The sequence below is a fragment of the Lissotriton vulgaris genome, chromosome 11 (assembly GCF_964263255.1).
Source record: "Lissotriton vulgaris chromosome 11, aLisVul1.2, whole genome shotgun sequence".
Taxonomy (NCBI): Eukaryota; Metazoa; Chordata; class Amphibia; order Caudata; family Salamandridae; genus Lissotriton; species Lissotriton vulgaris.
The window spans coordinates 868603350-868623995 of record NC_141699.1 but is presented as its reverse complement, the minus strand read 5'-3'; the positions used below and the strand labels follow the sequence as shown (position 1 = coordinate 868623995).

Below are 20646 nucleotides of genomic sequence, written 5' to 3'. Positions count from 1 at the left end.
ACATATATAAAAATGTCATGATAACATGTAGCAGGACTACAACCCAAACCAATAGCAATGAAGGGGAACCTGTCCGGGACAAACAAGGAACGACAAAATTACAAGACAGCCCCATCCCAAAGTGTGACAACCCCCAAGGAACAAGGGGCAGAGGCACAGCCACAAGACCCCAACCTAAAGGATAACAGAGGCCCCAAAACCCTAGTAATAAAAAGGGAAGAGGGAGGGGAGGGGAGGGGCGGTGTTGAAGGACAGGCTCTAACCTGGAGCAGCAGGAGCATAAGGACACATAAGTACCCATAAACCCATCCTCCAATGTGCCAAACAGGGGAGGAAAAGGAGCAAATAAACAGGACAAACATTCGGTCAGAAAGAAGGAAAGAAAGCACTCACAGAAGACATAGCCACCCACAGGGTGGCGAGTGCAGAAGACCAAGCCAAAGGTCATCGCAGAACGGGGAGGAAGGGCGGGCCGTGAAGGAATCTGCCGCTAGCATAGTCTCTACCAGATACATTGTTACCGAAGGTAAGTAGCTCGTACATCTGATAGTCTACTAACTGCAGATTAATTAACGTAGAAGAGATACCCTAGCCATATCCAAGGGGGAGGAGGGTCTGCGAGAGGACCCCATCAGCTTGGACATAACAGAGTCCCACAAGGGACGAGGCCAATGGACACAGAAAAGAACCCTGTCCCCCAGGCAAGGGGAACCCCTGCATCCAGAAGACCCCCAACCCCAGAAGGGACGCGGGAAACCAGAAAAGAGGTAGCCCGCGGTTAAACAGCAGGAGAAACAAGGGCAAGGCTAAAGGAGGCCAAAGCGCCCCACACCCATTCAAGGTATCAAGAATCTCCACCAGGAGCCCCAAGGCCCCAACAATGAAGAAGAGCACCTAGGAAGAAGAGCAACCTAGAGACTCCAAGGAAAAAAGGTAGAGCAAAGGCAAGACCCCCGCCCAGTGAGTAGGCTAGCAGAGCATAACACAGCCAGAAGGCAACAGGCCAGACAGAACAGCGCCTCCAACAAGGCAGGCGAAAGGAGAAAGGGTAGCCCAGGGTCACTCAGAGAGAACCGCCAAACATCCCAAAGAGACAGACTGCGCCCGAAGAGGGACAAGGAACTCAAGAACCAGTACAATCCCTAGGGAGAAGAGGCAGAACCGAAGGCAGGACCCACTGGTGAAGCGGACAAGGCAAGGAGGAATGCCCCGCCAAAATGCCACAAGGTTCAATGGAGCATAAAAACAGTAGGTCGCCACGGGCCCGCACTGCCAGACCCAGACAATAACACAGAACGGTGCATCTCAGGGCACGCCAGGCGCCAGCCGAAGACACAGTAGGAAGGCAAAGAGCCCCACACGCCCCAGAGAGGAGTCCGCATACACGGCCCAAAAAGAAGTAGAACCAAATAGCCATGACATGACGCCAGGCCGCAGACAGCAGGCCAGACCAGGCTAACAGCGCAGCGACCCCGAAGAAGAACACCCCGGGGCGAGACTCAAGTCATGCCAAGCCATCAGCAAGAGGATTGCACTTGCAACATATCGGAATGCCACGGAGAGCAGAAGCCCAAAGGTGATCCCAGCTCCTCGGCATCTGATAAAGCTATGTAACAGCTACCACAACTCCACATAGGGCATGTTACGTCCCAAGACATGGGAACCCTCTTAGGAAGAAACTTCCACAGCAGAGGACAACAGAAAAGACCTGCGGCAAAAACCCACAAAAGGCTTGTCAAGCAGCCAAGAGGAAAAATCCAAAAGGCCTAGTCTCAGGGCCAGCATGGGTCAGAAAACCCAGAGCAAAAACAAACAGTCAAGAAGGGTCTGCCAGCAGTCAACAGAACCACAGTCCCAAAAAGGAGGACTCGAATGCACACAGATTACACAATTGGGGCGACCCGCCCTAATGGAAGAACATCTCCAAAAACCCAGAGCAACTCACAGGTCACGGAGGTGGACGAAGCCCCGCCAAGAACCTCTGAATGGCCGAGTCCGCAGGGGCGTGGAACAAAAGAGCACCATCAAAACGAAGGTCCACCAGCTGTTCCCAATCGTTCTCTGGGAACACACTGTCCCGATGTTGCAAAGTCATCCGGTGCCCCGGGCACCCCCCAACTTTTTGCTGACTGGAACTGGTGGTAACTGACTCTGACTGACCCTGGGCCCTGTTTAACCAGGCCCAGTGCCAAGTTAAAATGAACACATTTGAATACAGTTAAGACACCCAACATACACTAGGGTACACTATGGTACCCCTGTAATTGGCATTATCTACCCCATAAGCCCCTAGTATGTAATATGGCAGGGGATTGAAACTTCCTAGAAGTCTCCAGTATCCTAGGGCATGGCAGTTTAGAGGCCAGCAGATCTTCTCCACCAGCATGTGTGCAGTTCTGAAGCCAGAGGTCTGTTTATAAGCAGCACTGGTTGCCAGGACAGCTTTTAAACCTTAAATTGTGCCCAAACTCGACTTTGGGGGTAGGGGCCCTTAAAAATGAAAAACCTACCATGTTTTTGCATATTATGAACCCCCAGGGTCACCCCTAGGTATCCCAGGGGCGAGGGGTAAGTTATCTAGAAGGTACACCCTTATAAAATGAGTTTTTATATGCCTGGGCAAAGTGAAACTTTACATTTCACTCCCCACATGGTATTAAAGAGCTGCTCAAATTCGACTTTGATGCTAGAAGAATTGGGTAAGGAGGATCTGCAATTTCTCTGCAGATTCAGAACCCTTGAAGTCTCCCCTAGTTGCACAGGGGGTGGGGGTCCTTTAGAGATTAGGGAAATACTTATAAAACATGTTTTTATAAACCCTGGTGCTAGAAAACTGTCCCAAGGCATTTTCCCCATTGCAAACCCCATGACCCATAGGTTAACATGGTAGGAAGTTATTGATTGATAAATATTGATTGGAGAGGACTAGCCGGACCTTTCAAATACTTCCCAGAATGTTAGTAGTAATGTCCAACAATATTATATTGTTGATTTTCTCCTAAAGTGTACATACAAGAAGTTATGAGACGTTCTTGTTTGTAAATCCAAATTCAGCCTTTCAGTGGTCTGCCCTGATTGGTCAGAGTTAAGTGGATTAGCCAGGCTGCTGAGAGGGCAGTGTGCTGGTCTACAGGAATGCCAGGCCAGGAGGTGGCGTTGTAAACTATGCTCTATAAAGGCAGAGGGGAGGCCTGGGTTTCAGTTTCACTCTGACCGTCTTGACTCAGAGTCAGGGCTAGGCTTAAGGAAGGTATGTGCAGATGGTAGGGGGAGAGTACATGGAAATGAGCCATCCCTGGGGTGTGTTTAGCCAGCTCTTACCTCCTTGCTGGAAAATCAGCCATTATGGATTTGGAAGAATGATGCACTCTGGGATAAACTAATGCCACACTCTACAGGATGTGGTCATAACTATGAGGAGTTGTCCTGCTCTCATTGGTCAGAAGTGACCTGGTGCTTGAACAAGAGAATTTTGAGTAAGTACCTGAGCGGGGCAGAGCCCTCCAGATCTACTGCTTAAAACTTCCTGAAGCAAGAAGTGCCCTGCTGAAAAGATTTTTCTGTGCAATGAACTCTAAGACCTGACCTCTGAAGACTGCACCAAGTGAAACTGTAGTCCTGTGGATTACCTTGCTGCCAAAGGACTCACAAGTTGAACTCCCTGCAAGCTACAGGTTAACAGAGCTCACCTGGACAGCCCCACAAAGAATTCAAAGCCTGGAGTAACAGTGGATTTGTAAGGGTTTTGTTCAAGTGGATTGCGGAATTGTAGTTTCACACTTTCAAGGACCCTCTTGGAGATTCCAGAACCTTGGCTTGTGTGTTGGATACTTTGGGACCTGCAAGCAGAACTCCAGGAAGGTGTTCTAACTGGACTCCGCTTGCTGAAGGCGGCCCACCACAGTGGTGAGAAAATTCTTCAGAACAATTTATAAAGGTGTGTCCCTGACAGAGAAAACAAAATTACTAAAAGGGGCACTTTTGGTTTCTAAGCACTAGAAAATGACTAATCTTTAAAAATTCATGTCTCTGGTTCCCTACAGTGGATTTTTTTCGTTTTGGTGTCATTTAAAAGATAAAACTATTACCTACTTTTATAAATTGGTGTGCAATTTTTATTTTGTATTGTGTCCTAATGATTTACTGAAATTGTGTTTTTAAATGCTTTACATACCTGTCTTTGAAGTTAAGCCACGTTACCAAGGGTTGAGCATAGGAAAAAATTTCTAAGACCTATGCTGGGTCCTATCATGTGTTAATGGCCTTATTGCCAGTGGCAGACCTACATTTGCCCCTACCAATAACCCACTTTAAAACACCCGAAGCCAGGCAAGGCGGTGAAGTGCAACCGAGGAGGCCATGGCACGACCAAGCACCTCTGAGATGTCCAGAGTGGAGCTTGGAATAAACGCTGCCAGCTCCCGGACGTCTAACGCATGGTGCCTCAAATCAATACAAACACCTTCCTGAGAAGCGGCAGACATAAGGGACTCCGCCGAGTTCCACAAGCAAGAAGTTGCCCTAGTCAGAACACAGGGTGTTAACGGCCCGCAGAGCCAGTCGAGGCGAACATATTGCGCCCCCAAGAGTCAAGCAAGCGGGCCTCCCATAATGGCATAATGGGGGAGACAACAGCGGCGGGCGGGAAAGGCATTCTGCAAAAGAGGGCCCCTGGCAGAGGGGTGGAGGGAAAGACACACCTGATCAGGCGGCACCGGAAGGTGGCAGTGCACAAGGTGTTGAGGCACCGGGTCCCCCGTGGCGGGACGAACCCAAGTCCCCAAAAGAGAAGAAGAATGGAGCGAACCCTCGAAAGGAAGCAGGAGCTCCCTACCACCAGAGCCCTGATGGATAACCTCCAGAAGATGATCCATGGGGAAACAGGCAGCTGGATCACCCATTTGTAAAATTACCACAGCCGTGGAAACCGTGCGAGCGAAGGCGGCACCTGCCTCCGTAGGGCCCCGCGGAGGGGAGAGCAGTTCCTTGGTTGGCGACTGCTGCAAGCTAAGGCGGCCGTCCCCCAAGCCAACCGGAGGGAGAAAGGGCCAGGTACTGAAAGGGGGAAGAGTGACCGAGGAGTGGGGGACTTGCGGCTCCTCCGACGAAGACTGCGGCCGCGGAGACGGCCAGGAGCCTTAGACTACGTCGGGAAAAAAGCCACGATGCGGCAGCCAGTCTCCGCCGAGGACTATACCAGAAAGCGCCGAACCTCTGGAGAAGAGGAGGCGTCTGAAGACGAGTCAACGACCGGCTTCAGCCGGGCCAGGGGAGACGCCAGGCTGGGCTCCACCACAGGAGACCGGGGCTGGGCCGGAGCTGGAGAGACGAAGGAACAGCGCTGACCTGACTTCTGACGAGGCAACCGCCTGGGTGGAGGGACAAGGATTCCCCTGCCAGCCGAGGCGAGAGGTGTCCTCCGTCAACACCTATGGCGCTGCCAGGGCCAGCAGCCGCTGTCGCCATAGCAGCATCACCTCAGCCAAGATTTTCCGCCTGTCCAGAGGACCGAGAGGGGCTCGGGGATGCGTCCCGAGCCAAGGAGACCACCCACGACATCACAGGGACTCCCGCAGGAGTTTGCGGCGAAGCAGACGCGCCCTGGTCTGAAGGAGGGAGCCCCGAAGGTCTGCACCCCCACGGCAACACATCCTCCGAACCTGCATCCGAACCAGTCGGTGCCGGAGCCGCCGGTGACGCCGTTAAGTGCCCGCACTCTACAAGGGATCCGCTGACGCCCAAGGAGGAGAAGCCAGCGTGGCATATGTCTCCATCTGGGCTCTAATCGCCCCAACACCGGGAAATATCGGCTAGGGGATGACACGCGTGGCTGCATCACCTGCGGAGTGCCCACGACCCCAACAGGCCGGGAACAAACTGCAACACTTGCCGACAGGTGAGTGATGCTCTTGCGGCCCGGGAGAAGGACTAGAACGATGACAGGGGCTGCGGTTCCAAAAACCCTCTGCAAGGGCCGGTCGAGGTGACGATGCTGACGAGCGAGCCGAGAGAAGTTTCATTCGGTGCTCCCGCTGGGACTTCGGTTTCATCTGCTGGCAGGCCTCACAATCCGTGGAGTCGTGATGCTCCCCCAAGCACCACATGCAGATGAGGTGAGGATCCGTCGCCGACATCAGGCGTCCAGAAGACCAGCACGTCTTAAAGCCTGAAGGCATTCGCACACTGTTCCCACACACATGCAATAGCAAAAGGGAAAGGCCTGAACAGGCCCGGAGCATGATCCGGATCCATGTTGCATGCGGAAAAGGAAAAAAAAAAAAAACGGATGTAGGCGTGCCGGGGTGGGCCTTATGTGACAATGGCGTCACGTACGCGGACAACGCCTGGGCGGAGTCGGGTGATGCTGTCCCCCCGGCGCGCTGGGATACTGTGGCAAAACAAATTCCAGATCCAGTCTCACGCCTGCGAATAATTCTACGTTAAGGAATCTGCAGCTAGTAGTCTCTATCAGATACCGGTCTTGCAGCCAGCGACATCTGAATCCCCTGGGAGGACTGCTGACTTCAACAAAGACTCCAATCTCCAGCGGACGTGTCCAGAAGAAACCAACAACAAAGACTACGGATCCACGACACGTGCCCACTCTGCACCAGACGCCCATGCCTCAGTCTGAGAGGCTCAACAGCCCAGTGAAGTGGCTGACCTCCTGACCCCCACGACGCCGCCTGCCAAGTGAATCTGAAGACCCGCCCCCACAACTGGCAAGAGTATTTCTAACATCTAAAGGCACCCTGGATACTTACCCAACTCTTGTCCACTGCTGACCTGATTAACCACAAAACTGTTAAAAACATACTTACTTTAATACGAAGGTCTTGGTCATAAAATAAAGTACAAACAAAATATAATTTTCTAAAATAGGTACAGCTCTTTCTTGAGTTGTGTCCCCATTATTGATCAATGTTGTGAAATAAATATCTTACACTCCTATGTGTTAGGCCTAAGGCTGCTCGCCCCAACTACCACTAATGAAGCAATTTGGGTTTTACATTGAGCCCTGTACACTTCTGGGGAACCCCTGGACTATGTGCACGGTATTACCACCTAGTGGCAATATCATATACACAGCCAGCTTCCTATAGGGAGGATCATCTTACTCTGGACAGACCTTGAGAGAGTATGCTCTACTTCAAGATTAAGTACCTTTAGGTGGTTTCCAACAAGGTAGAGCTTAACTTAGCAATTCTGGATTGCCTTGGGGTTCATCCAGGAGCAGTCCCTGCAAGACGTAGAGTTATACAAGAACCGTAGGCAAACATCTGCTTATGACAATCCCAACATGTTATAAAGACTGTAGTTTTTGGAGGGAACACATTCCCTTGAACACATTAAAGTAAATATTCTGAAGAAAGCTCAACAAAAGACACGAGGAAGAGTGGTACCTGGATGTATCCACAAGGTGAGGAATCTGCAGTTAGAAGTACCAACCAGAAATCAGCTATAGTGGTCTCTAAGGACAGTGAGTGTTAGTACAAGAACCTGATTGGCTGAAATTGGGTGCTATATAATGCTGGGGAGTCTTGGCTGACAATGGAGAATAATTTAAGCATGAAATTCTATAAATTTTCCAAAGCTGGGAAAGTTAAGTGTCATACTGATTCAAAGTCTCTAAAATACTCAACTTCCTAGATTATTTGACGCTTGCCATTACTACTCTAACATAGTCAAGTGTCTAGAGGGATTCCTTGGTTATTTACCTTCAGTATAGCAGTATTGAGGACCTTTGAATGTTTCCAGGAGTAGCCTAACATACCCACAGAGGGTATGTACCAATATTTTGCAAATGTCCATGGCACCGGGAAAAGGACTTGGCTATACTCAAAGTACTTACATATTCCTCCTCCAAATTCAGCAAATGGTCAATGGCTTCATCCACCTGTTCTGGCATTCCTGTCACTGTGACACAGTCTGGATCTGCAGCTCCACTTGGCGGGAAGCGAATATCCACCTATAAATCAAAATGAAATGCTATGAAAGACTTTGAAGTAGAGGGAAAAGGCTAAGGACCCTCAATACCATGGAACTAAGACCGGTGGCAAATCGAGAGTGCAGAGGAATAGTTTAAACTGTGAAAATCATAACAAAAATACTGTTAGCAATGTACTTGTAAGGCTCCAAATAAATTCACACTTAATTACAATCTTGAAATCTGGTCACTCAATTGTATGGCAAGACACTACAATGTAGGAAACAGTTAGGCTCAGCTTCAACCAGAAAACAAAATTATTAAATGCTCAGAATAGCAAAAGACAGACGAACTACAAGGAGAAGCTAAAGTACTGTATCTGCCTGATCTAATGAGGATCTTGATTGTTAAAAACATTTTTTTATTTAATATAAAAAAATAGAGATTGCAACAAAACTGTCTTTAACAACTTGTTAAACATATTTTAAAGTACTCCCTTTGAAACACATAATATTTACTCCCTAAATAAAAAGCAGTTCCTAAATGATCCTATTTGAGAATAACATTCTCCTACTTTAAATTCTTAACTGAAACCTTAGTTTTCCATATCTGCATTAAGGTGAACCTTCCTGTGCTTTATCTGCCAAGTACTTAAGAGGAATGGAAACTTCAGTAAGTATAACTTTTCAGCCCATCATCTTCTAAGCACTGCCGTCAAAAAACTTGCGCATACCTTGAATTCATCCATGATTTTACGAACAGCTTTGCCTCGCCCGCCAATAATGCGGGCATGGATGCGGTGGTCCAATGTGATATCTTCAGACACCATCTGCTCCAGGTTACCCACCAACTTCATGATAGCCTCACGTGCAGCCTCTGTGTTCCTCTCATACCCGGTGATGGTAATCTGGTCCTATCACAGAAAGGAAAATATGGATTTATTGAAAGAATGGAGATTGAGAACTTGATAGTTTACACAATTTAGAAAAGGAAACTACTGAGGAGAATACTGTGAGTAAGTGCCCTCTTTCTGCATGGTTGAGTCCCCACTTTGAGCTGAATTGCTGATGTACCTTAACTGAGTGTGCCCTAGGCTCTGGCCGGGTCTGGTGGCTCAGTGGACTTAAGCAGCCACTGCAGGGGCCTGTGTTCGACATGATGGTCAAAGGTTCAAATTCCAGCGGGTCCACTCAGTCTTTCATTAATCTGAAGTCGATAAAACGAGTACCACTGAGTTGGGTAACAAACATCTGTTAATCAGCGCCAGGACACCTACGGGTAATCGTGCACTTTACAAATACAACTTATGTTACGTAATCAGATACCCAGGGCCTATGTTCTTTCCCTAAAACTGCATTGAAGCCTCAACCCAATTGGCATCTCTGGCCACAGGTCAGCCCCTGGGAAATGGAACCACAGGTACCCAGGGCACTGTGACCAGAGAAGGCCTCCAAGGGCTGCAACACTTATTGTGCCACCCTTAGAGGTCCTGTACCATTACACTCACACACTGCCTTTGCAGGCTGCGTGTTTTGGTGCAGAACAAAGTGAAGAGTTGAAATAGCACACCCATGTGTGCCATGCCTACAACCCCCTGCCCTCGCACAGATCAGTACCCCCCCCTCCCCCGTAATTGGGTGCACTATACCAGGGGTGAGGTACAGGTGCATGAGCCCTGTACCCCTACAGTGTCTAAACCCATTCTTGGATATTGTAAGTGCAGTGCTGCCATTAAGAGTATATGGTGCTGGGAGTTGTCATTGCAAACTCCACAGCACCATAATGGCTACATTGAGAAGTTTTGCATCAAACTTTTCAGCACATTAAACCCACTCTGATGCCAGTGTGGGATTTAATGAAAAATGCACACAGAGGGCATCTTAGAGATGCCCCCTGAAAACTAACCCACCACTAGTGTCCAGGCTGAGTAGCTGCTTTCAGCTGCCACCACCAGACATGTTTCTGTACACCTGGGTCGAGAGCCTGCTGCTCTCTGGGGCCTGAAACAATGCACATCCTGGGACGAGGTGCCAAGCCGCATCCCTCAGGATGGGCAGGGTTCACGAAGGGGCAGCTTCAAAGGATTTGCGCCTTTCTGAGCTTCCCCTGGCCACTTGCTGCTTTCAGCAACTGGTCCCCACTGATTCTGACCCCACTTTGGGCGGGAGAACCGGCAGGAAAAACAAGTAAGGAAAAGAGGTGTGCCCACCTCTGCCAACTACACCCCTCAGGAGGGGGAGGTGAGGTGAAGCACAACCCTCAGTCCCCGCCATCTTGCAGATGGGGTGGGGTGGGGAGATACTAAGCCAACCAGGGACAGGCCTATGCCGCCCTCCCACAGGAGGGTGGCATAATAGGGGGGTGTACCCACCCCAGGGAAGAAGGACCGAACAGCTGTGCCAAAGCTAACAAGAGGAAGACGCCCACTAACTTGGCCTCTGCCTTATCGGCCTGTCTCCATCTCGAACCTCCTCCTGCGAAATCTTGGTGTGTCCTGCAGCCAGAAACCTCGAAAACACTGGAGGACCTGCCTGACTTCAACCACAAAGACTGTCTCCCGTAAACGCCGGATTTGTTCATCTGCAAACTCTGGCTCCGGCCGGACACAGTGATTCTGCACCACTCTGCATTTGCTGTCCACAGCCCAAGCTCAAATGGTCAAACATCACAAGGTCTCCTCGGCGATTCGGATCCAAGATCCGGCAACCCTAGACATGCCTCAAGTCTCGAGCTGACGCTAGTAGCCTAAATGAACAATTTACTTACCTTTAGTAACAATAGATCTGTAAGAATCACTAGTTAGCGATAGATTCCTTACCTTTAATTACCCCCAGGCGTCTGACTGGATCCGGAAAGTTTTTGTCAGCAGTACCCATGCGCGTAGGTAGGCATTGTCATGCGGCTTCACATACGTCATTGTCGCAGTAGTCGCGGAGATGACGCCGTTGGAGCTACTTAGACGTGCCCTGACATATCGTTACGTAAGTAACTTGTGTATCTGAAAAAGACATGTTAGTGATAGATTCCTTACCTTAGAATAGATACCTCAGCAATACCAACACCAGTGGTGGGTCTGCAAACAAAGTCAGAAACTCACAGAGAACAGAACGGCCAAAGGAGCCGTCTCTCCGGACTGGACTGTCAAGGCAATCATGCTTAGTAAAAGTGTGCAGCGAGGCCCACGTGGCTGCCTGACCGATATCTTGCAGGGGGACACCACGTCCCAATGCAGTAGTAGCTGCTGTCGCCCTGGTAGAATGGGCGCACCACCCCACCGGAGGTTCATTTTTAGCCAGAGAATAACAGGCCTTGATACACAAGACGACCCCACGGGAGTTAGTCCTCTTGTGTACAGTCCAGCTTGGCGCCTACGTAGCCAACAAAGAGCTGGTCATCCACCCGGAACCGTTGTGTGCGATTCAGGTAGAATGAGAGCACACATTTTGGGTCCAGACGGTGGAGCCTCTCCCTCTCTGGAAGGGTGCAGAGGCAAAAAGAAAGTGGGCAAGGTGATAGTTTGCTCGATATGGAAGGTAGTGACAACCTTTGACAAGAAGGAAGGACGAGTGAGAAGCACAACCTTATCCGGATGAACAGACAGAAAGGGAGGCTTACAGGAAAGAGCCTGGAGCTCACTCACGCCTAGCGGAGGTGACGGCAACCAGGAAAGCTGTCTTCAAAGTCAATAAACAAAGAGGACAGTTGTGAAGTGGCTCAAAAGGTGCGCCCATCAAATAAGTAAAAACTAGATTCAAATCCCACTGTGGCATAACAAACGGAATAGGAGGGAAAAGGTGTGTAATGCCTTCGAGAAATCTATTTACAACAGGTGACTTAAAAAGAGGATTGATCAGGGAGCCTGAGAGGCTGAAATCACAGAAAGGTAGCCCTTAATAGTGCCTAGAGCAGAGCCCTGCTGGGCCAGAGAAAGGAGGAACGAAAGGACTTGTGAAAGAGGGGCAGAAAGGGGATCCACAGCCTTTGCTGTGCACCATGCCACAAATTTGTTCCACCTGCAAGCGTATACAGATTGAGTGGAGGGACGCCTGGCTGCCAGAATGATATCACAGACTTCAGGAGGCAAGTCAAATGAAATCAACTGTTGCAGCTCAATCACCAGGCATGTAGGTGGAGGTTGGACAGGTTCGGGTGGAGGACTGTCCCCTTCTGCTGTGACAGAAGATCCTCCCGAAGAGGCAGTTGGATCAGGGGTTCCATGCTTATACTGAGTAGCTCGGGATATCAAACTTTTCGAGCCCAGTCCGGGGCCACAAGAATAACTTGGGCCCGGTCGCGCCTGATCTTCACCACTCGGGGTAGAAGTGGTATAGGTGGAAAGGCATACAAAAGACCGCAGCTCCACTCGTGACGAAAAGCGCCACGAGCGACTCCCGCTATGGAAATTCCAACACGCAGAAGAGATGACATTGCGCGTTCTCTTCGGTGACAAATAGATCTAACCAAGGCTCTCCCCATGGTTGAAAGAGACCTTGCACCACCCCAGAGTGAAGACGCCAGCTAGTCCGCCCTGGCGTTCAAGGAACCTGTCAAGCGTTGAACCGTCAGGGAAATGCCTTGACCTTCCAGCTATGTCTAGAGACACAGAGCCTCCGGACAGGGTCCACAACCCCACCCCGCCTTGCTTGTTGCAATACCACATGGCAGTGGTGTTGTCCGTAAACACTTGCACTACCCTTCCCTTGACAGAGGGAAGAAGTGCCTTCAGTGCAAGTAGGATCGCCCCGACCGCCGGAATGTTGATATGGAGCCTGGACTCCGCGGGAGACCAGAGGCCTCTGATCTCCACCTCTCCCATATGGCCTCCCCATCCCAGGAGGGACACATCCGCCACCACTGTGTGCTCCGGTTGAGAAGGGAGAGGTGTAGGAAAGTGGGTTTCTGTTGCAGTAACCCCCCACTTTTTGCCAGATTACTGGTGCACTTTGTAGGAAGGTGGATATCTGACTATGGTTACCCCCAAACTTTTTGCCTGGTGTTTAGCTGGTTTTTGACATAGTTGGCCTGGGATCCTGCTATTCAGGGCCCCAGGTTAATTGCTCTCTCCTTAAAATGGACTCCATGTACCTTAGGTGCATACACAATTGGAACTGGTTCACCTTATAGGCCCCTGTAACAGTGTACCATAGGTACCCAGGGCATAGGTGTAGCCAAGGCCTACCAGGGGCTACAGCATGTATTATGCCACCCCTGGCCTGGCCTCCATGTTTGACACAACTGGCTGATCACTCAGCTGGGGTAAGTTGGTGTAATCACCTCTTACTTAGATATAGTATATCTAATCTAACTGGACACATAGTAACCTATAATCACTCCTAAGGCAGGCCTTAACAATCCTGGAGGCAGAGTGCATGGTTTTATGTGAGATGGTGCTCTAGCATGAGCTGAGCCTGTCTGCAGCTGTCGGGAACAACTCCATTAGCTGTTCCGGGATATTGCCATACCATATACTCTTACGTGCATTATAATCCTCGCGGTTATATGCTAACTTTGGTTTGGCTTTATCAAAACATGTCGAGTTAGGTGTCATTCCATTTGGAATACTATCCCCTCGACAGTTCTGTCGACGGGGATAGCATTCCACCCTTCTAGAGGGACACAACATGTACATAGCCTTAACCCCGGTTAAAGTTAACCAGAGCCTCAGCATCACAAAATGGATGCTGCCACCACAGACACAAGTCTGACCTCCTGCTGTTGGGAGACCTTCCAGCAGGGAGGCTTGGACAAAGGGTTTCCTGCCTTGGGAGGTGCGAGCACCACCCCAGACAGGATTTTGTATATTGGGTAGGACAGGGTTAAATAGAATCAGACCTGCCCGGGGCACATAAGGTGTCCTCGTGCATAAGCCAGTCCAAACCGGTCCTGGGACTTTCCAGACCCAGACCTGGCGAGGAGCTGGGCAAAGGAAAGGGGATGTAACCGCCCCCCTTCCTGGTCCCACCCAGAGGAGGGACCTAGCAGGTGATCCACCCCTCAGATTGGGAATAAGAGTGGGAGCAGTGCCATAGCACCTCAGATCATCCTGAATCAACTTGAAACTAAGAAGACAACTGGACTTCAACATTCTGCTGCACAGAAGACTGAAGAGTATCTCCCTTGTGGCCTAGGAGTGGCCACCCTGTGAACACAGGCACCATCCAGCAACTCGACGTCTGCTTTGCCGCCGCCTCCTGCCCGAGCCCGAGCCCGGAGCCTGACGAGACCCAGACTCCCAGACTTCTCACAGCCCGATCGACAGTCCCTGCAAAGAAGGGACCCGTGGAGGCACCGAGAGACGTGGGACCGGACATCTCGAAAGACCCCAGAGAAGCTGACTGCGCAGCACCCGAGGCACCCTCGACGCTGTGCTTTGGGGTTTGAGAAGCCCCACCACCGAGCAGCCCTTGCACCGAAGATCAGCCCCCCAGCATCTCCTCGATCTGCGTGGGGCCCTTTTGCATCTTGCCACTCAACGCGCCATCCCGGCCACTTGCCACGTGGTCAGCGGCCATCTTGGCGACGAAACCTACAATCTACGCTGCGGGTCTGGTTGCTCCAGACTTGCCCTCGCTCCTGTAAAAAGGAGCACCCGCTCTGACCTTGCTGGTCCGAGTGATGAGCCTTCCTGCGTGGCTTGCATTAGCCAAGGCCTGTTTGCTCCGATCAAGTTGCCGACACCGCCATCAGCTAGAGCCTTCGTGGGACAGCTTGTGATCGACTCCTGGACGTCCTCGACCTCTTCGTGTCCACGTGGCTGCAGAGAGAAGCTACACCCCATCGCCCGTTTGCACCCGACATCGCCTGGTTCCACGGTAGTCACTGGCTAGTGACTTTGAACATTGTCCCCTCTGCTTTCAGGTCTTCACCACTTCAGATCCACCCTTGGGTCCACCGGAACTCTTCACATCGAGCCGCCTGCAGCATCTTCAGCTCCAAGCACCATCGACCTGCGTGACGAAACCCGACACTACTTCGCACCTGTGCACCCGCTTCCGGTGGGTGAGGTAACTCAGCAACGCTCTTACACTGGTACACACCTCTAGTGTCTGTGTCTAAAGTTTCATTCTTCTAGGTCACTCGGAAGGTTCCTTAATAACTAACTTTGTAACTTTAACACACCATTGACTTACATTGGTATCTGCGTGCACTTTCCGCACTGCACCAGAGTCCCGCTGGCCATTCCCAACTTCTTCACTGTTAGTCCCGAACAGCTCCAGCGATTTCCCAGGTCCTAGGCATACTTCCTTTCAGCTAGGTGGTTCTTATACCACTATTTTAGTATATGGTTTAGGTGGCCCCTAGGGCTCATCCATATTGTGCAACTTTTGTATATTTAAACTGTGCTTTGTTTTAACGCATTTGCTTCTGTGCTCATAAAGAGTATAGGGGATTTTGTAGTAAATAAATATATATTCAATATATATCTGTGTGGTGTCCTTTCATTTGGTATTCAAGGGGATTGTGTATGGTAAAACAGCTTGCTTCACATGCCTTTACAGAGTTTAGCCCAAGACTGCTTTGTCCACGCTACTAGGATAGCTGGTCTGTAAGGTTGACTTACAACCAATCATCATAAGGGTTGCTTGGCATGGTACAAGGTGATCACTAGAACTACTGCGCGTCATATACCAGGCCAACTTCTCACACACTTTCTTGGTGTGCCCTGGGTCCCTGTCAAACAGGTTCCCAGTGTGAGAAAGTGCCATCTTTCTTGCATGGTATGCCCCCACTTTTTGCTGAATTGCTGATGTGCTTTGAGTGTGCCCTGGGCTCCTGTCAATCAGGTGCCCAGGGCCTGTGTTCCTTCCCTAAAACTGTATTGAAGCTAAAACCTAATTGGCATCTCTGGCCACATGTCAGTCCCTGGTAAATGGGACCATAGGTACCCAGGGCATTGTGACCATATAAGACCCCTAAGGGCTGCAGCACTTATTGTGCCACCTTTAGGGGCCCTGTACCCTAGCACCCACACACTGCCTTTGCAGGCTGAGTGTCTAAGTACAGAACTAAACAGAGTCAACATGGCGCACATCCCTGTGTGCCATGCCCACAAACCCACTGCCCTGGCATACATCAGCCACCCCTCTAGCTGGGTGCCCTATGCCAGCGGTGTGGTTACAGGTGCATGAGCCGTGTGCCCCTACAGTACCCAGGGCCATTTCAGGGCACTGCAAGTGCAGAGATGCCATTGTCATTACGAAGTCCACAGCACCGTAATGGCTACACTGAAGACTGACAAGTTTGTCTCAGCACATTGAATCCACACGGATGACAGTGTGGGATTTAATGTAAAATGCACTACAGAGGGCATTTTAGAGATGACCCCCTGAAACCTAACCTACAATCCATGTCTTGTCTGGGAGGCAGCCTAGGCTGCCACACAGCAGACAGGTTGGTGGACCCCTGGGTGGAGAGCTCCCCGCTCTCCTGGGCCTGAAACAATGCCCATCCTGGGCAAGGTGCTAGGTCTCCTCCCCCAGGATGGGCAGGGGGAAGCTTCAAAGGCATACCGCCTCTGTGAGTTTCTCCAGGCCACTTGCTGTACTCAGCAACTGGACCCCACCAGTTCTGACCCCCACTCTGGCAGGAAGGCTGGCGGGGAAACCCCAAGTCAGGAAAGGGGGTGTGCCAGCCTGTGCCAACTCCACCCCTCAGGTGGGACAGGCGAGGTGAAGCACGACCCTGGGCTACCGCCATTTTGAGGATGGGGAGCCCTACCCACTCACAGCTAGGCACCTGCCCCCCTCCCACAGGAAAGGAACAGGATAGGGGGTGTACCCACCCCTAAACAAGGACCCTGTGGTCCCTGACCTCACCCTACCTGTAACGCCCCGAAGTTTAGTACTTAAGGGCACCCAGAACCTTCCTTCCTCAGATCCCGATTCCGAAACAAGAAATACCACCAAGAAGACCACCTGCTGTGCAGCTGCTAACAAAAGGACACAAACAGACTTGGCCCCAACCCTACAGGCCTGTTTATCCTTGAACCTGCTCCTGCTCAATCCTGGCGTCTCCTGCGGACAGCAACCTCAGAAACCCCAAAGGACCTGCCGGCCTTGACCCTCTTAGGGACTGGGACTCCCACGAGCAGTGGCTCTGCTCAAACCACAATACCTCTGGTGTCAACCAGGAACCGCAAACTCAGCCCACTCTGCAGCCGCACGCCCGACCTGTGTCCAAGTGGACAAAGGCCCTGAGGACGTCCACCCGGCGATTCAGACCTGGAATCCAGTGCCCAAGGACCCTCCTAGACAACCCAGACGACGCCTGCAGCCTCAGAACCCGGGACACCCCCAACCGCAACCAGCAGAGGGTAAGATTTGTCAACACCAAAAGACACCCCTGCACCGGGCGCCCCCCCGGCCCTTTGTGCCTAACTCCGGGGTGTCTACCTACCCTCCAAGATCCCAACTTACCCCTCGAAGTGTTGGTCGCTCCAGAAGATCCTCCGTCCCGAGCCTGCAGCCTTTGTTCCCTTTTCAAGATCTCCATTGGATAACATTGAGCGCCCGACAGCTCAAAAGCACCCTGCACCCAGCTGCCAGAGTGCCCCTGGCAGTGCAACCGTTGTCCTATCCTACTTCCCCATTTGCCCTGAGCAAGTGATCATGAAGCCCAGCTCCCACAGCCGCGTGGCCTGCTAAGCCAGCAGCTACCAACCGAAGGCCCCCTGCCTCTTATTAGATATCATTGGGCCTAACTACCTCTGCACCCGGCTGCCCCTGTGCCGCTGAGGGTGTACATACTGTACCTACTGACCTTGGGAGACCACGGAGTCTATGCCGAGAACCTTAACTCTGACAGTCGAGTACTTACCTAAAAGCGGATAACTCCTTTTTCTTCCATAGGCTAACATTGACTGGTTTCACTCAGAAATTCTTCCAAGTGTGGAGTTTTGGAACTTTAAAATATTCACCTAAATTCAGCCGAACAACAAATTCCGATTTACTCACCTGTTATCAGGAGAGACCTCAGTGCTGCATCTGCTAGCCCAGCACAAACCTTGAAAAGTAATTTGTATTGTACTTACCAGTAACCTGAATTTTCTTCCATAGGACACCATTGACTGTTTTTCTGTGAAATTTCTACTGTCGATTTTTGCAAACTACAAATATTCTTTAAAAATCGTACCAACTACCAAAACGTAATTATTTACATGTCTTAGATAGATGTCCCAGTGCTGAAGCTAGAAGTCCAGTACTGGATTACAAAGGTAACGTGAACATACTTTACCTGCAAATTGAATTTCTTTCCATAGGATAACATTGCTAATTTCACTTGAAAAAGTTTTTAAGTGTCAACTTTTAAAATACAATAATATTCCTTAAAAAGGACTACTATAACCAAACTGCTTTTACTTAAATGTTTACAGGACATGTCCCCAGACTGAATCTACGATCCAGCCTTGTGGTTAGAAAAGTAATCTACAAAGTAATTTATTGCATTTAACTGAAAATTCCCGTTGAGCTCAATGTTGTATTGTGTTTGAAATTGTGTTGCCTACTGCAACAAACTGTACCTATTGCATTCAAAAAGTGTAATGAATATTTGAAAAGTATTTAACTAAAGTATCTAATCCTGAGAAAGTATATTTTGATACCTTGTTGGTTCTAAAATAAAAAAATACAATATCTTTTGATAAAAAACAATTGGCCTAGAGTTCAATTCTTGAGTGTGTGAGACCATTTGCCGACTGAGTGTGTACAACAAATGCTTTACACTGTCCTCCGATACTGCCTTAATGCTCGACCAAGCTACCCCTTTAGAGAGTAAGGTTATATCTAACTTTGACCTCTGCCAAACCTCTGGGGACTATATACACACACACTGTACCTTACTTTGGTCCAGTATCTATAGAGCCACTTTCTTACACCCAGGGCTTCTTTCCCCAAAACTAGCCCAATTGGCATTTCTGGCCACAGGTTAGCCCCTGGTAAATGGTACCACAGGTAACCAGGGCACTGTGACCAGGGAAGACATCTAAGGGCTGCAGCACCTATTGTGCTCTCCTTTGAGGCCCTGTACCTTAAAACACAGTGACTTTGCAGTCTGAGTGTTTTGACGCAGAACAAAGTGAAGAGTCGGCATGGCACTCATCCCTGTGTGCCATGCCTACAACCCATTGCCCTGGCATACATCAGTCACCCCTCTAGCTGGGTGCCCTATGCCAGTGGTGAGGGTACAGGTGCATGAGCCCTGTACCCCTACAGTGTGTAACTCTATTCTTAAGCATTGTAAGTGCAGTGACTAAAGGTTTGCCCATTGTCTACCTCCTCCTCAGACGAGTTCCCATCTTCCCTACCATCTACATCTTGTGTTTCAGGGAGGTTAGACTCAGGGTCACCTTCTAAGGGGGGCATGCTTCCATCTGTAGGATCAGATGGGCCTGGGTTAGAAGCCCTTCTAGCATCATATGTCTCTAAGAGACCTATCAGAAAAGGAAGGGTAGGGTTAGAACCCTGTTTCAGTTTCCTGGAGGTACACAATTGTCTCATCTCTTGGAAGCTGAGGGCTGCATATCTTGAAATGACCTGTGGAGGGTCACTAGCGACCAGGGGAGCCACTGTGTTCTCTCCTGTGGTAGACATACTTTCTAGAGAGGTGTAAGTGGTGCACTTACCTACACTATGGGTTTTCCTACTGATCCCTTGCTAAGAGTTGTAGTCCGGGTGTGCTGCTCCCTTTCTACCACAACAGCTGGTTCAGTAGAACTCAAGAGTATTTCTAAGCTTGTTATATGTACCTATGGTACCTAATGTGATCTTTCAAATGATATCTCAATCAGGATGGAGGCACGAGCTGTCCCACGCAGGCTCTCGCTGTCGGCGGTGTTGGTTCCGGATTCTAGTGAACACTATGTATCAGTCCAGCAACCCTTATTGATGATTGGTTGTAAGTCAACCTTATAGACCAGCTATCCTAGTAGCGTGGATACGAGCAGTCTAAGGCTAAAGACTCGAGAGGGTGTGTTAAGCCAGCTGTTATACCACACATATACCCCTTGAATACCAAGCGAAAGGACACCACACAAGTGTTACGAAAATAAACAAGATATTTATTAAGAATCACAACAGCCCTGTACTCTTTATGAGGACAGGGTACTAAGCACAAAACAAAACTCTTACGAAAATACTTAAGTTAGCACAGTATATACAAATGCCCGAGGGGCACGGAAAACCATATACTCTGAAAGTGGAATGCAAAATTACTAGCACGTAAGTACAGTACTAATAGGCTTTGGAATCGCTAGATCTTGACTATAGAATCTTCAGATTACTTCTAGGAGACCCAGGGGACTCGTGTGCAGAGTGTGCACTCTCACGCGTGATGCGGGACAAAGTCTATGGTAGCTAGTAAAGACAAAGTTAGTGTTCTCGGGCGAACCCGACCTGGTAGGAGGAAAACGAAAGTGGATTCTGACCCTTGGATAGTGAGGCTATGCTGGGGCACCGAAATGCCGAAGTTACCTAGCCCAGGGGCTGCAGCTGCATAGGTCTCAAAAGACGTCGGGAATCCTCGTAGACGGACCAGGAGCCTGGAAGAAAGAAGTTGCTGGCAGGCGACCAGTGAAGAAAGTTCGATGGATCCAAACCTGGATCGAAGGAAGATGACACCTGAAAGCAGAGGGGACCAAGTTCGAGACTACTAGCCAGTAGTCAGGTGGCACCAGGAGGGCACCAGATGGTAGTCACCTCGACTAGGTGAGTGGGTGACGCTGT

General features: G+C 50.0%; 1 protein-coding gene across 4 annotated transcripts in view; it reads right to left on the bottom strand.

Annotated features, from left to right (window-relative positions):
* HDLBP (high density lipoprotein binding protein) overlaps window positions 1-20646 on the bottom strand; it is a 955902-nt gene that overhangs the window by 116699 nt on the left and 818557 nt on the right. For all 4 annotated transcript variants that reach the window (XM_086944014.1, XM_086944016.1, XM_086944015.1 and 1 more), the window contains exons 25-26: window positions 8661-8840; window positions 7853-7969 (exon numbers count right to left, since the gene is read on the bottom strand). In XM_086944014.1, the coding sequence (XP_086800140.1) occupies window positions 7853-7969; window positions 8661-8840 (297 nt within the window). The remainder of the gene's footprint in view (window positions 1-7852; window positions 7970-8660; window positions 8841-20646) is intronic.